Source organism: Culex quinquefasciatus, chromosome 3, assembly GCF_015732765.1.
Source record: "Culex quinquefasciatus strain JHB chromosome 3, VPISU_Cqui_1.0_pri_paternal, whole genome shotgun sequence".
Lineage (NCBI taxonomy): Eukaryota > Metazoa > Arthropoda > Insecta > Diptera > Culicidae > Culex > Culex quinquefasciatus.
The window spans coordinates 1,777,784-1,795,426 of record NC_051863.1 but is presented as its reverse complement, the minus strand read 5'-3'; the positions used below and the strand labels follow the sequence as shown (position 1 = coordinate 1,795,426).

General features: G+C 37.4%; 1 protein-coding gene across 11 annotated transcripts in view; it reads left to right on the top strand.

The window, feature by feature from the left end:
• Window positions 1–17,643, top strand: part of LOC6040515 (uncharacterized protein CG43867) — a 308,521-nt gene that overhangs the window by 251,748 nt on the left and 39,130 nt on the right. For all 11 annotated transcript variants that reach the window (XM_038263956.1, XM_038263957.1, XM_038263965.1 and 8 more), the window contains one exon: window positions 3,264–3,326. In XM_038263956.1, coding sequence (XP_038119884.1) covers window positions 3,264–3,326 — 63 coding nt within the window. The remainder of the gene's footprint in view (window positions 1–3,263; window positions 3,327–17,643) is intronic.

Here is a 17,643-nt window from a genome sequence, read left to right as displayed (position 1 = left end):
TTCTGAGTTGGCCATCAAATCGGGCGTCCAATTTTACACGAAATTTCCAAACCAACATCTTTTAAAGCTGCAAATTATTGAAAACACGTCTTTTTTCGAATGTTCAATAATGGAAGGGGTCGGACCGCCCCTCCGTCACCAGACATCGAAAAAATGGAGTTCGGATTCGTGATGAGTGACAAAAATAACCCCTTAGGACAAAGTTTCACCCAAATCGAAGAGGGGTCGGGGCAACTTTTTCCGATTTCGTGTGAGTTGTCGGAGAATTACCCCATTGAGTACTAAAACCCTATGTAAATTTTTATGTGCAACGGTAAAGACCAAGAATAAAAACCATTTCTAATCACTTTTTTTTCATTTTAACGCAAAAAAAAAATATATTGACAAGACAACATTTTTCGATGGATCAACTATGGGGACAACCAAGGGGACGAACAAACTGTCAAGTAGGACCTTTTCTTTCAAGAAGGGCCGTGAAGTAAATTTTTCAAAATTGAATTCAAAATCCATTTTAAATCCTTTGCGGTCGCTTAAACGGTAATTGTACTCAGAAAAATAAGCTCTATCGCTGTAATCAATAATATCAGGAATCTAAGCTTCATTTTAGGACCCAAAAACAACAAATTGAACATTTTTTTTAAAGTTTTCTCTGTATTTTTTAGGCCGTTGCAAATATTTTTCAAAGTTCATGTCGCCCCCCCCCCCCTCTTTTAAAATTGGTCTGAAAAATTATGGAGGCAAAAAAAATATTTTTCCAAAAAACTTCAAAATTTCCATAAAAATATTAGTCTAATCATCTGAAAAAAAACAATCTAAAATGCATTTTTCTGCATTGATAATCATATTTAGCATGTTTGGGCTTGTTTAAAAATGTTTTGAATTTTTATGAAATTCCAATGCACAGCGCCGCAAAAAAATATTTTTCACCAAAAATAAAATTTTCGTCAATACTTAGATATTTTGGAAACTAATGATGGCAAAACAACTGGACAGGTGTATAATGCATTTTAAAAGACTTTTTTCATTCAAATGTTGAAACCATGACTAGTAATTTCAATTTTTATACTTTTTTATTTCCCCCCCCCCCCCCCCTCGACTTTGGTCAGAGTCGAGGTACATAAACTTCAAAAAATATTTGCAACTGCCTTATGAAAATAAAAATAAATGAACCAATTAGTTGTATATCAAGAGTTTTTAAAATATGGTCCTTCTATCAAAGTAAATTCTGTAGTTTATAAAAAAAACTCTTAATTTGTTTTTAATTTTTATTTTATCAAACGTTATTTCCGGCCCGCCTGAGTTAATCCTTCCATAAACCTGTAAGGAAACCAGCCAATAACTCAATAACTAAATATAACAAATTGAAAAAATAAAATCAATGCGATTTTTGATGTATCAAATATCTGTGTGTAAATTAAAAAGGATATCTCTACTTCCAAAAGCAACGGAAATTATAAAAAAAAATCATTCTCCAGTTTACAAAAAAAAAATAAACAAAAAACTAATTATTGAAATTAGGAAGGAGAAATATTTTCGGAATTAAACAGTCTAATTTTATGCCAAAACATAAATCCACCTTCAACGATTCAAGCAAAAATCACAGCATTTTTTACGACTTCCGACAACTAACGTCGCCAGATAACGTTGCTAAGCCCGGTCTGTCTCAATTAGAGCAACAGCAGCAGTGGGCATGATGCACTTGATTGCGCCGGGTGTCTTTCTTCTACACCGTAAAACTGTCATCCATGGCCACAGTCACAGCCCGCCCTTAATCACACCGGGTCCTCTCAACTAATCCCCTCCCAGCCTCCTCCCCACCAGAGTCGACTTTATTAAATCATTTCCACTAATCTCGGGTCCTTACGGTCTCAGATTACCGGAACTAAATCTCTTCTGCCTGGTGGTGGTGCTGGTGTCTTGTTCTAAGGCCCACAACAAACACAATGCCAGCGAGTCGAGACACACAGTGCTGGTGACGAGGAAAGGGTTAAATTGCTGGATTTCGAGCTCGAGCTTGAAACGATGATGTCCTCCCTCCCCCTTGGCATCTCGCTCGCGTGTACAACAAAAGCTAATGAGAACGAAATTTTAATTAGCACTAATTGCAGCCATCACCATCAATGGAAATCTCCGTTTTTCCTCCCGCCCTATTTTTACCATAAATAATCCGGCGAGCCAGCCACGCCTGATCCTCTTGAACGAAGAATGTCACATTCTTAAGGGGGGGGGGAGAGTTTATCCATTATCCTGTGAGCATCAAGTTTAAGCGAAATTTTCCTTAATGCCAAACGACGACGTTCTTTTGTCGCTTTTGCACTTTTGCATTCACCATTATGTGTCCCACACCAATTACCTCTGAAAGAAGACGAAAAAAAACCTTTAAAAGTGCATCCTTTTCTGCTCGGGTTATCACTTTTATCTTCCCATCTCGAGGCACTAAATCTGGCGACCTCCTCCTGCCTTTTTGCTCCAACTACGACGACGACGTATCCCCTTAATACGGGACGATGATGACGATGACAACGACGGGTAGTTTTTTGCTGCTGTCCCTCCTCTTTTATCACCTCTAAAATAGACAATATCTATAAATTTAACCCCTTTTTGCTGCTGCTGCCACCGTTTTCGGAAAATTTGCCGCCCCTCATTCGAATGCAATCTCCTGCTGCTAGTAGTGTTCCATATGACTAAACTAATGGAAGGCAAAAAAACTCTCTTCACGAATCGAGAAAGCATCCCCCCTTCCTGTCGAAACCGATCAAGAATTTATGTTTATGTGTTTGCTCTTTAGCCGTGATTCTGCTCGGGTACTTTGGTGGAGACGCGTCATTCTCTAACAGTCATTGCCATCTGGTGGCGAATAGCTCAACTTGATAACGTTTGGTTTGCGCATCGACTAAAACATAGCATGAGGGTGTAACACACAGAGTAGGGATGATGATGCGATGTTTTTGAAATTTTCTTCTAAATTTAAAAATTTATTTGATTCTAATTTGATCAAATTTCTTTAAAGAACAATTAAAAAAAATCATTCGGCTAAATTAGTTTTATGTCAAATTCTAGACATCCCTAACGATGCGATGTTTTTTTGCTCCCTCATCCAAGTAACGCTTCGTCCTGGCCGCCAACGGCACCCTTTTTTGGTCCTTTATTACACGATAATGTTCACCCTGCCTGATAAAGCACACAACAATTTCAATTAATTTTCTTTTCTGTTTTCTCTCCCTTCTCCTCGACGGGGCCATGTGCTCTTTTTTTCCTTTCAGCTTTCGGAGCTCGAACAGAGGGTCATCGAGGCCGAGGAGCGCGCGGATGAAGCCGAAGACAAGGTAAGCAAGTTGGCTGTGATTTTGTTGTAAGGAGGGGGAGTTTGGGTAGGAGAAAATCTCGGATTAGTTTTCAAAAAGCCGTAAGAGCCATTGGTAAATAAAGTCCTTTTTGCATCGGTATTCGACCTACTAACGAAAAATCAATATCAAAAATGCTCGAGATTGTTCATCTACACGTCCTTCAAGTGCCCCATACTTGAAATAAATGAAATTTTGTTTCATTTTCGAGAAAAACGAAAATGAGTGTCAAAGGTCACAGTGGCTCTTACGGCTTTTTGAAAACTCACACGAGAAATAGCTACTGCCTACTATGATGAAGGGTGGACATCATGAAATACCTCATCGGGACAGATTGATGAGTGGTGTTGAGTTTGTTTTGAGATTGATACGAATTTGTTTTAAAGCGTAGATCTAGTATAAAGTATTATTTAAATTTAAATTTTCTTATCAGAAAGGTTTAAACCGTTCAACCCCTTTAATCAATTGCAAAAAATGGCTTAAAAAGCAAACATCTTTCGCGAGCAATCGATCAAAAATTTATATCCAACTGCAAACAAGGGGTGAACCGTTTGCCAGACGGTGGACTTCGAACCTTGGGATGGGACGACCCTCGTCAAAATTTTGCCCTGTATCGAGATTATTGAACTGCCGCGACGGTTGGTTGTGGAAAACTTTGCGCTTATGTTTCCCCTTGTCAACTTGCTTCACTTTACGGTTTAAAGTTGTGATGGAAGGTGACATTCGGGGTGAACCTGGCTATTAACGTCATAATCACTTAGAAAGCGATATTTCCAAGAATTTCATCGTCCAGAATTTCTTTCTCAAAAATTCCCTAGAAATCTACACTACTCTACTGGACCATTTTCCAGAATCCCGTATCCCAGAATCAACCGCTCTTTAAAGTCCAAATGTTTTTTTTTTGTCATATTTATTATTGTTTAATAGATTTATAATGTTTTTTTTCGAAGATTTTAAAAATCATAGAAATTCACCCTTTTTAATAACATTTGAAAATTTGAAGATATGGAAGAAAACTTTTTATAATAGAGTGTGCGACATGCTCCACTCACTGCACAGCTTTGTTTTTGTTAATAATCGTAGTGATTTTTGTATTACTGAAATTTGGTTGTTGAAGATGACACACCGCAAGATCGTGTCCGCAGCTGCCAAGGCAAACTTTCCAGAATACACTCGCCAGGATATGTGTCGGATCGGCAAGAGGAAGATCAAGCTGTCCGTGATTTGCGACACGCAGCTGGCCGTCCGGACCCGTAAGACTAAAAGTAGCTGGCAACGTCCGGATGTTTAGAAGCAGCCGATAAGAAGGCTACCGGGATTCCAGAAACTTGGTGAGATCTATCCAAACTGAAACTGTAAAATTCTGCCTACTTATCAACAACCACTAAATACGGGCTGATCTCATTTTTGCCTTATGGGATTGGAAGTCTAAAGATAGGTCGAGGACTCTTCTGGTTCTTGGTCTATGTTTGGGCGGGGCCAGACAATGCCCAATGACCTCGGAATTGGACCGCAAGGAGCTCTGTCATTCTGAAACGGGTCATTGGAAGCAGCGCGAGGGCTGTCACCACCTAATACCCGGGACTGAGATAACATGTATCAGCATAACCCAAGACTGATACAAATTATACTTTCCCATAATTTCGCTGCCGGCCAGCGGGTATTGGATTGGACCACACACACACACACACACACACATTTGAAAATTTGAAGATATCAAAACGAAAGATATTTTTTCGAGAATTATCCTTCATTTTTTTACATGTAAAGATAAATAAAAATATTTTTACGAAAATTTTGAAATTATCAAAAATAAGGATAAATATAACGGTAATTATGATATTCCAGATTTGCGCCTTTTTATATCAATGAAAATTTGATAGTTTACAGATTTCATGAATTGTTTTAAGACTTGAAGAAGGAAAAAAAATCTCTATGGGTAATTCTCTACCAACTCACACGAAATCGGGAAAAGTTGCCCCGACCCCTCTTCGATTTGCGTGAAACTTTGTCCTAAGGGGTAACTTTTGTCCCTGATCACGAAACCGAGGTCCGTTTTTTGATATCTCGTGACGGAGGGCGGTACGACCCTTCCATTTTGAACATGCGAAAAAGAGATGTTTTTCAACAATTTGCAGCCTGAAACGGTGATGAGATAGAAATTTGGTGTCAAAGGGACTTTTATGTAAAATTAGACGCCCGATTTGATGGCGTACTCAGAATTCCGAATAAACGTATTTTCATCGAAAAAAACACTAAAAAAGTTTTTAAAATTCTCCCATTTTCCGTTACTCGACTGTAAAAAATTTTGGAACATGTCATTTTATGGGAAATTTAATGTACTTTTCGAATCAACATTGTCCCAGAAGGGTCATTTTTTCATTTAGAACAAAATTTTTCATTTTAAAATTTCGTGTTTTTTCTAACTTTGCAGGGTTATTTTTTAGAGTGTAACAATGTTCTACAAAGTTGTAGAGCAGACAATTACAAAAATTTGGATATATAGACATAAGGGGTTTGCTTATGAACATCACGAAAAAAAGTTTTGAAAAAGTTACTTTTTGCGTTTCTCTTTGTTTCGTCGTCCGTGTCTGTCGCGGGTGACCATGAATGGCCATGATCGATGACGTCCAACTTTTTCAAAACTTTTTTTCGTAAAATCGCGATAACTCGTGATGTTTATAAGCAAACCCCTTATGTCTATATATCCAAATTTTTGTAATTGTCTGCTCTACAACTTTGTAGAGCATTGTTACACTCTAAAAAATAACCCTGCAAAGTTAGAAAAAACACGAAATTTTAAAATGAAAAATTTTGTTCTAAATGAAAAAATGACCCTTCTGGGACAATGTTGATTCGAAAAGGACATTAAATTTCCCATAAAATGACATAGTCCAAAAATTTTTACAGTCGAGTAACGGAAAATTGGAGAATTTTTAAAACTTTTTTAGTGTTTTTTTCGATGAAAAATACGTTTATTCGGAATTCTGAGTACGCCATCAAATCGGGCGTCTAATTTTACACAAAAGTCCCTTTGACACCAAATTTCTATCTCATCACCGTTTCAGGCTGCAAATTATTGAAAAACACCTCTTTTCACATGTTCAAAATGGAAGGGTCGTACCGCCCTCCGTCACGAGATATCAAAAAACGGACCTCGGATTCGTGATCAGGGACAAAAGTTACCCCTTAGGACAAAGTTTCACGCAAATCGAAGAGGGGTCGGGGCAACTGCTGTGTGAGTTGGCGGAGAATTACCCCTATCAATTCTATTTGAACCTTAAATCCTTTTGAATTTGATTTTTCTCATGAAAATTCTACGTATTTTTATTAAACAACAGCTATGAACATTTCTGGGGAATGGGGAATCTTCAACCATTGTGTGTTTTTTTGTGAAAATTATTGAGTTATTTTTGGTAGATTCTGATTATTTATCTTTTTGAACGGATGGTTTACACTTAATTTTTCAAATAGATTTCTGTTTTGTCATTGTTCTATCCATAGATACTGAGGTTTTAACTGTGCATTGCATTTGGAAAACATGAAATTTAGTAAACTTCATTCAAACAACTTCACCATACTGCCAGGAATATACCAAAATACAAAAAGTGCAAGAATTCATTTAAAAAAACCTGCTGTTAATGTTTTGCCTTCCCACCTCAATTTGTTTTTTTAAATTAAATGTTAAATGTCAATTGCTACTAATAATACTTACTCTAAATTCATTTATAAATAAAAACTTGTATAATAAACTGTTAGCTAATAGAAAAACATTGTTCAACGTCTTTTCGTACAACAATGGAAAATATGAAAATGTGTGTTTTTCAAAATAATAAAACATAAATAAAATTTGATAAAGCCCATCGAATTCACATTTTTTTTTTTGGTTTGAATATCATGATTTCAACACCATGTTTAAAGCCCTATTTTTGATAAAAGAGACAAAACATTTTTAAAATATTTGCGGCTGGCTGTTTTTAACAGACTTATCTAAATAAACCCTCTCAGATTTTTATTTATTTGAAAAAATATATATCTTTTGAATATTAAAACTAGTTTAAACTGACCCATCCATGCTTTAAGCAAAATATCAGATTTTCTTTATTTAATATAGCGGTTTTTTTTTGTAAAAAAATCCTAAGTATTCTCAAAACTCCGTATATGCACAATTTTTCAGAATTTACAATACAAAAGTCAAAAGACGCTAATCTTGGAGTGGAATTTCACCACACAGGACTTTCAAACTATACGAAATTTTAAATGGTTTTTTTACAAAACTATGGTTATTGCTTCCAAATACATACTAAGGTTTTCTCAAAATATCAATTCGAAAATTGAACACAAATCGAAATCCTTGCGTGTCAACAATAACAATATAACAAATTAAAATATTGTATTTCGAGTACTCATAGGCACCTTGAAACATACAGTCCAGACTCGATTATCCGACGTTTTGACTATTCGAAGTTTCTTTTTCCGCAGAACTTAGGATAAACAATTCATGAAATAAAAAAAAAAAACTTTGGATGATTAAGCTCGAAAATGATTCTCAAACTGCTTCAAATAGATCTAAGAATAATTAATCCCAGATGGCAGCCAATATCGTCAAACTCTACACAGAAAAAAAACAATTCCCGTTATCGTGAATTAAATTGACGAATGCGAGAACCACGAAGGAATTTATTCACGAGTATGGTGCATTTGCACTATAAACGTGAATATATTCCTTCGTGGTTCTCGCATTCGTAAATTTAATTCACGATTTTGAGAATTATTTTTTTCCGTGCTGTTCAATGTTCAAATTTATAATGAAATGAATCTAATGTAGTCCAGTCTATTACATTAGAAAAATAACCAAAAGGTTTTGTGTGAACAAGTTCGTATTATCAATGTAATGGATTATAGAAAATAATCGCCATTATCGATCACCGATAAACGTGGTCGTTGCAAACACGGTACACGTTCGGCAACTTGTCGTTGGTAACCGAACCACTTTCCGTCAAAAACACAAATTTGAGAAAAATCTTCCATCGCGACACCGTCATCAAATCCAACCCTACCAAACATCCAACCCTGCCCAACTACACCGCAAACAACCACCCTTACACCAGAGGCCACCCCATAAAACGTCTAAAAATCGATTCCCTTCCAACCTGCTGACCCTTCACTCTGTCAGACGGAATGTTCTCAACCCCCAAACCCGAGTTCAGTGGACTCCACAGACAGCCAGTTTCCTAAACCTTAAAAAAAAGAGTCGACACGAAAAGTCGGCGCATGAGCACTTGCATTACACCGCACCGTTAAGGACTCACTCCTCGCTAGCTGTCAAAATCCGCGCGTCGCCATCTTGGAAAAACGCTCTACCACAGCAGGCTGCTCGTGTGTGTGTGTGTTTGTGACGCCGCGTGACATCCTTTTCCTTTTACAGCCTGCTGCGATGGTATTGGTGGCAGGATGTATGCTAATCGCTCGTGCAAGAATAACGCCGTTTTCCTCCTCTTTGGAGGAGAGTGTTACGCGAACTGTGCACAATTTCCCTTTTGTTTTGTGGAGGGTCCGAGATTTGTGTGTAAATTATCGAATTATCATGGCCGTGTTTTCCGCGTGACACGACGACGATTGAGGGGGCAGTTTAGTTTGTTTGTTCCGAATTTGGTGCGGTAGTTTTGAGTGTGTTTGATGGTAATTTGATTCGTGTGTTTTTCTGCGAACTTATTGAGACTATTTTTTTTTTTTTTGTCGAACGTCGGATCCGTTACCCCTCGCCTTCTCGCCCTGTACCGTTTTCGATTACTCTACGCGAGCATGTGTATTGGAGGGTTGTTTGTGTGACAAGACATGAAACACCACAAAGAAGGAAATTTTGACAGACATTGTGGAAATGTGGAAATCTAGTTTAATTTGTGATTGATTTCAGCACTGGAATCATGGTCAAATTTGTGTAAAGTGACATAGATTGAAAATTGTGAGAGTTCAAGTGATTATCAGAACGATTCGTGATTCAACTCACTCAAGATGTGTTCTTGTAACTCGACCGTAACCAGCTGATGTTATTCTGAGAAACGATCTGTTGCGAGTGAAAGTTATCCTGCCAGAGCCTACTATTGATGATGTCCAGCGAACGATAGGATTACAAGGTGATTATCATGCTGCGTTCCGCGTGACTTCAAGCCCATCAATAAATCTTCATTAACCTTGACCTATAAAAATGCGGGCAACCCTAGCGTTGCTTACCACTGTGACCCGAGTGGAGGAACGAACCGACGGAGTAAAAGCGATAAAGTTCGCAACCTCCTTCCGGTCGAAATTTGACACCTCTCACCCTGCCAAGTGCCAGTGTCCCCTTACAGCACAAATGATACAGGAAGCAAAACTTTCTCGACGGAACCCATAACAATAACCGTATTCTATTTCAACACACGGTGTGTGGCGCCCAGTCAAAACTTGCCCCAAACCCGTCCAACGTCCTTTCGTCATCATAATCAACTTGGGTAGCACCAGCAGCCGGGAATTGCTTACATAACCTAAAAAAAGCTCATAAAAGACATCGAGACACATTAGGGAACACCCGACTTGTGCCAGGGAGGGAGTTTTGCTCTGTTTTGCAATGCCAACCTGCCTCGGGGCAGGACGAGAACAACATCAGCTGTCCCACACTCCCACAGAGAGAAAAAAAACAACCAGCAACAAAAAAAGTCGAGCAAAAACGCACGTGGCCCTAATGGCGGGGGGATACATCTCTCGCCGGAACCAACGGAACGAACCTTAAGTACGGCAACCAACTCCCCAAGCAAAAGATCGAATTCCAATTACTCGGCCGTAGTTGGCGCTGTGGCAGCACACGGCACGCGGGTCTTCGCGAAAGAAAGAATAAAATATCGATTTTCTGTCACATCGAGCAGCAGCGTAGCAAGCGTTCGAGGGTTGCGGAGGGTTGATTCTATTCAGAGATACGTTTCTTACGTTGGAAGAGGGTTGTTTTTACTTGCGAATCGCGATACCTCCGTAAGACGTTACTTTTGTTCAGAAAATGAAGTATTAAAGTCATTGGATCGCATAAGTCTGTTTAGACTCAGCGTGCAGAAAAAATATAATTTTACTCAAAAATTACGAACTACCCCACAGAGTGTCGTCACAACGCACTATGGGGTTTCAGGCGGCCATAAATCGAAAAACCGACATACTCTAATTATTTTTTTGGTATTTTTTTTCGAAAATAAACATTCTAACTAAGAAAAATCCGGAGTTTGAAAGTTGTAGGTTCAAAATTCACTGAATTGCAGACCTTCAAAGGCGAAAATGGTAAGAAAAACATGTTTTTGACAAAAAATGATTATTTTTCATAGTTGTACTGTGTAGCTGTTTATGTATTTTTCCTGCATCATTATATATATTCAGAAAGGTAATTGATTCAACTTTTCAATAATATTTTACAAAACACACTTTTACAGGCAAAAAAAATAATAAAAATAAAAAAAGATGGATTTTTTTCAAAATTTAGTTTTTTTCAACTTTGTTAATGGAGTACTTTTTTTGTGTGCATTTGTGCGATCTGAAAATTTTGCAGCTTAAAATTTGAACCATGTCCTAACTTGTCTCCAAATTTCAAAGTGCACTTATGTGCACATTTTGAGTTATGCCATTTTGAACATTTTGATTCATGCAAGGAAATTAATGATTTCGCGTATACGCTTGGTTAAAATCACATTATTTACCTGCGGAGGCAGAAATGACGTACCTGCTATGTATGTTTTGAAATTGATTTGATATTCATGACTTTGTTGGTACTTAGGTACGTTTAATAAAATTAGAAATTCCTATTCTAAGTATTTTACAGAAACGATTTGTCGAATATTCGTATCAGTTCGTTGTTGTGTTCTTTTGAAAGTATGGATAATAATACCGTAGTGTCCCTGTACGATATAACGAAGCACTATTCTGAAAACGTGAAAACTGCTTTCGAGTATATTTGTAAGAATTACAACATTGCAGAACCATCACATGATCAACTCAGGAAAAACCACAGAGAAAAACTACGCATGCTGTTCTGTAGCTTCAAAACGAAATATACAAAAGCCCATAGAAGAAGTTCATATTTTAAGTAATCTAACGACAATCGGTTACATAGTGATTTTGATTTAGAAGAATTTATCGTGGAAAACGTGAATTTTGCAAGTGGATCAACCAAAAACGTGGACGAGAATCCATACAATGTTCCATAAAATAAACCGTCTAAAATTCTAAAACACCGCAAAAATCAAATTTTAATTGGAGGGGGAGGGGGGGGGGGGTCTTCAAAGAGAGGTGGATTTTAACTCAAGAAAAAGGGGAGGGAGATTGAACGTAAATCAGAAACTTTAACATAGCATAAACCGAGACAGAGCACGAATATTAAAATTCACCACTTTAATGCATGTGGCCTCAAATATATGAAAAAATCGAAAATTAAACTTTTTTTTTGAAAAATATCAAAATTCATTTGTTTTCATTATACTAAGTACAAACAACCCAAAAAAGTCCCAAAAAAGCAAAAAAATATTTTTGGCCGCTCGCTTATATGGAAATACCCCATAGTGCAACGGCTGGTGGTTGATGAAAACAAAGAGCTGTCAAAGTCCCTGCTAAATATGTTGGCTTGACATCGGACTGTCGGCTAAAAAACAGCCCTTTTTTGCGAAAAAAAAAGGAGAAAGCCGCTTTCTAATGCAATCAAACCAACTTGTGTGCAGAAAAAAGAAGTTGAATTAGGATGGTTGAATATTACCTCTTTTTTGAGTAATTTTACCTAAATAATGTGTAAAATATTGAACTTCATTTGGAAATGATAAAATTTTTACCATTTCCTAATGTAAAATTAATTACAAATAACATGTTTGAAACGCGAAATCTATCAATAATGCTCAGGTATAAAATTACCATTAATAAATTATTGATATTTTGATTATTAATTTAAAAATTATTAATATTTATAATCCATTATTACTATTATTAATATTTTGCTCTGTGGTACCCACAGATTTGAATGTGTTAGTAAATTTCCCGACTATATTCTGAATCTTATCCACTCCCCCAAACAACATCAAAATATAATTGCAATCAGCTGTATTCAATAAATTCAATCTATCAATCAATTTAATTGTAATCCCCTGCGTTTATAATCATTTTTTGCATATAAGGGTTTATTCAAAAATCTTTTTAATTTTTGTAAATTTCCCCTCGACCCAGGCCAGAGTCGAGGGACAAAAACTTTGGAGAATATTTACATCGGCCTTAGCAATGTTCCTAAATTGTCAAAGTGTCTTATAACTATCTTCTTTTTTATATATAACACAAAACTGCCTTGACTTATTAACACTTAAATGTTAAACACAGCATCTCAAGAACATTTTCAATTTAAATATAACTTTTGAGCTAAAGAAAGTTATGAATTGAAAAATTTAATATTGAATATGTATTCCAAAACAATCTAAAAGTCGTTGTTGAAAAAAAAAACAGTAAATGTTTAAACCCTGTTGGCCTGCAATTTTTAATTTATTTTTTTTTTTTGAAAATTTTAAAATTTCAACCAAATTTCAACTATCAACATTGATATCGTCGAGCTATCGTCAGCTAATAAAAACTTAGGGCTATTTGATGAAAGTCCAAATCTAGAGACTTAAACTGCACAGTACAAACATCATGGTAATATTACATCTGGGAAGGGGTACATTTTTTATGTCAGTTAAAATGTGTAATTTTATCACTGAAAATGTGTAATTTTACCACTTTTCTGTTGTAATGTCACTTTTTCAGTCTAAATTAAGGTAAAATTACATCATAAAAGAGGTAATATTCAACCTTCCAAAATTACAGCTTTCGAATTTCACTAATTGTTTACTGTGTGGAAATTATTTGTTTTAATTCATTATTATATTAATTCTATAATTGAACCCCAAACTGTTTTTAGTTGACGAACTCATCAAGTGTATTACTTATTACATTGTGGAAGTATTTATTAATGATCACAACAAACGCATTTAAAAAAAAGTAAATTTTAATCAACTTCTCATAACTTGAAACTGAGTGGCCCTGACTGATAATTTTGGTAATTCAGATTTTCTGCCAACATTTTGATCAAATTTTTCAAATTTAAGTTTTAACGTTTGAAAGCGACCCCTAATCCTTAACCGATTTGGTTCAAAATTAGCACAAATTTACATCAGCAAATGCAATAAAATCTTTAAAATAACGTCATACTTTCAATTTTGTTTAATGTTAATATAAACTGATTTAACGAACAAAAATTACTCGTGAAAAATGAACTGTTTGAAGTGCAAAATAAAAATAATATTTATTTAAAAAAAACAAAAGCATGAACTACTAATAACGTCATGATTCGAAATCCGGACACTTAGTACCATATTATTTTTGTTATAGCTGGCAAAAAATCATGTAATAAGTTGGAAATGTAGAAATACCATCATGATTTAGTATAAACAGTCAGTTTTAAGAGAATGCATACAAAATATGTCTTTTCTAACAATTTTTCATCAGAATTTGAAAATTAAAATGACTTGTTGTGCTTCGAATCCCGGACACTGTTAAAAGCTGGTTCGAAATCCGGACACTTTTGCTTCGAATTCCGGACACTCGTTTTTGCTTATGAATTGCACAAATTTGGACTGAAATGTTAGTGAATGGCATTCTTTAGGTCTCAAATAAGCTGTTAACATCGAAACAATCGATAGTTTATATAAAAATGGCTAGAATTTAAGAAAATCAAAAACATAAATTTCTGCTTTGCCTTCCCGGTGCTTCGGACGCCTATGAAATATTTCCGTTGAAATGTTTCACATTTTTGGTAAACTTATAATTTTAATTTATTTAATTGTTTTGGCATTAACTACAGCGTTCAAACAAACTGTAAATGATAGTTGACGTTAGAATTCATCAAATAACACAGTTTGGACATTCACAATGTATAATTATATCCAAACAATTGATAAAACAAGTTGAAGTGTCCGGGTTTCGAAGCGTCCGGGAATTCGAATCATGACGTTACCATCCCAATTCTCTCACGTTTCTTCCATCCATAAACCCACTATTCCACGTGAAGACACGCAGCAGTCGGCGACAGCAAAATCATGTAACCCGCCAGACTGCTAAACATAATCCGTCCAGTCTGGCTGGCGTCCAGAATCTGTGCCTACTAGGTTTGGCTTGGTGGCGGCGGCGTCGTCCCAAGATTTCCACTTCACTGCTGCAGCAGTGTTGCCAAAATGCCGCTTTTCTTCGAATTTTCTCCTCTAATGACGAGAACGGTTGGATTTTTTTTTTGTTTTTCTGCTTTTCTGCTTTTCTGCTCTGGGAGCATCGTAGGAAAATTCGATGTGTCATCCCAAGACGACGCCGACGACGACTGATGCCAGCTTGCGGAACTGCGGAACATTCGCCCTGCCGTCTTCAGTACACCGAGTGTCATGGCCTCCTGCTAGGCAAAACTTTTCGCTTACTTTTTTATTGTTGTTTTTTCTGCTCTCGATGTGCTGCATGCGGTAATAATCCTTTCGGAAAATTGAAAATCGCTGTTTGTCGCCCTCGAAGGCAAGATATTTCGTGAGTGCAGTCAAGAGGAAAGCCACCCAGCCCGGTGATCGAGATTGGATGCTGGATACGTTTTCCCTGCTCGCGAAAAGAAAAACATAAAGGAAAATATATTATTGCTGCCCGAATTGAACGTTCGTGAGCGTTTTCAAGTGGAACGATTTTCCGAAGAAAATGTCGCACATTTTGGTTGCAATTTTACATTGTGTAACTTTTACAGTAAAATGTCAACAAATTGGCTGGAAATCAGTTTGTGCTTGGATGCGATTTGCCCCAATTAGCCCCCAACCGTGAGCGTGAGGTACAATGTTGGCACCCCGTTGAGATGCAATCTCCAATTGCGTTCAATCAGTTTGACGCCGCCACTTCTTGCGAAACGTCTCCGTGACTCCGACGGAAGATCAAGCAAATGGACCTGTGCCAAATCAGCTCGTCAGCTAGCCACTTTTCTTTTGATTTTCCGTGAGCACCAGAGATTTTACTTGGTTCTCGTGTGGGGTTTTGCTTTTTATTCTACTGCGTCAGACTAATAAATCTTTCCGGCACCCGGTTCTAGTTGACATAATTCAGCTGTTTATATTCGACGCTATCGCAAATATTTTTATAAGAAAAATTGGGTCTCAGCCGATGTCGTCCAAGATTCAAATTTATAGATATTTTTCGTACTTCCTGTGGCTGTCAAAAAGTTCTGCAGCGTTATTTCAATTTGCTAAAATCATCGAGAAACAACAATTTTATCTTTTTATCAAACTTGATCGTTAACGGCGCCCACCTTGTTGAAATGCAGATCACGGAGAGTAACATTTTGACACCTAAATCTATGAAGAATGGGAACAATGTTCAACGACTTCAAAAGAACTTTTTTCTCTCCGCTGTCTACCAGACTTGATTGTTTTCCATGAATCATCTCCGCCTGATACCGTTTCGTGAACTTTGGAGGTTCTTTCCTTTACCATCATGTCATCATTATAATACGGCAGACGACCCGGCCAACCAACAGCAGTAGCAGTTTCATTCATAAATTTCGCACTGTCTGGCGGCTGGCTGGCACCAGTGGCAAACCATCGTCGTTGGTCGGTCGCCGGTCGGCTAGATTTGTCTACGAATCCCGCGCCACCACACATCTTTCGCAATCCCACTTTTGGACGGAGGTTTTTGTTGGGCCCGGTCCAAAAAACCCCGCGCCGGAAAATTAACGTGTGTGTAACTGCTCCTCTACCAGAAGAGGTGGCGTGCGGCGATGGGTCGAAAAATGTGGCCAAAAGTATGAGTTGGTTTTGTTTTGAGGTAGACAGACGCAGACAAATTACCCTTCTGTTACAAGTTGGTGCTCCCCGAGGAGCCAGTGGTGTACGGAGGGGCTGATTGTAACTTATTTTGATGTTTTATGTGTTCAAAGAATAGAAGTTTTTCAAAACTCAATATTTTTGAAGTTGATGTCTTCAGTAAACGATTCAGTTTCGTCAAGGTATGATATATTTGGGCTCCCTTCATACGCTCCAATCGAAAAAAAAAAAATTAAATGAATTCCCTGCCATTACATAAAATTGTAAATTTTAGTTATAAATAAATAGAGGCTCATGGTAGCTTAAGATGATTCCACACCATTTATCCTCGGAATTCACAATTTTATTTATTTATTGGAAACTATTCAGGGAGCCCAAATCCATCATACCTTGGCAAAACTAAAGTGTTTACTGATTTTGAGTTTTGTTATTGGATAGAAAAATTCTTAATACGTTTGAAGAAACTTTGCTTTAAACCCACCGTGCGCACCACTCTGAGGTGTGTTTAGTCAAAACAAGTGGAAAAGTCAATGTATTATGCCAGCGAGAGGGAAACGTGCCCCATTTGTCAGAAGGGAAAATACGTGACGGGGGAAGCTTCCAAGAGCTGGCGGCTAATTTGGCCAATAAACATTTTCGCTAACCGACAGTCGATGATTTTCGGGAAACCGTGCTCCGTACGCTGTGCGTGACTCGATTCGGGACACTAATTTGAGCAGACTTCTTCGAGTTTCCCCTACAACATGTACTAATTGAATCTGATGAAGAGTATCATTAGACAGCTAGATAACTCTGACTAACTGTTGATACAAAACTTTCACCATTTGAACAACTGCAGTTGAAAGTTTCACTGCTGCATTTTAAATTGAATAAGCTTCCACTCTATTTCCGAAAACGCTCTGGACCGTGCTTAAAATAAATTGGCCTTTATTCCACCCATTCCCCTAATGAGCTTATCTTGTGCAGCTTTATCTGTCTCGTTGCTTCCGCCAAGAGAAAGAGGCAGAAAGGGACTCTTCACCGTGAGAGTTTGTTTTACTTTCAACCATCAGGAAGCACCACACAAAAGGACAAAACCCGGAAATCCCCTATTAATAACTAGTCTCGCCGGAAAAGTCCGCACCTTCCCCTCTCCAGCGCATGAAAACGCTGTTTTGAAAAGCTATCCTTTTTCTCAAAAGGGAGATTCCGGAGTTGGCACCTATCGTTCAGCGCGCACCATCACAGAGATATGTGAGGAGTCCAATAAAGAAAATGGAAGCAAAGATAAGGAGCTCCATTCTCTGGATATCGTCGTGGGAAGGAGACTGGCTGCTGCTGTTTAATGATGTAACCCGTTTGGTTGGAAAGTAGCGGAAAGTACTATATAGCAAAATTCCACTTGCTGAAGCAGAAATGTGACTGTCTTCCAGCGGATTAGTGCCAACGAG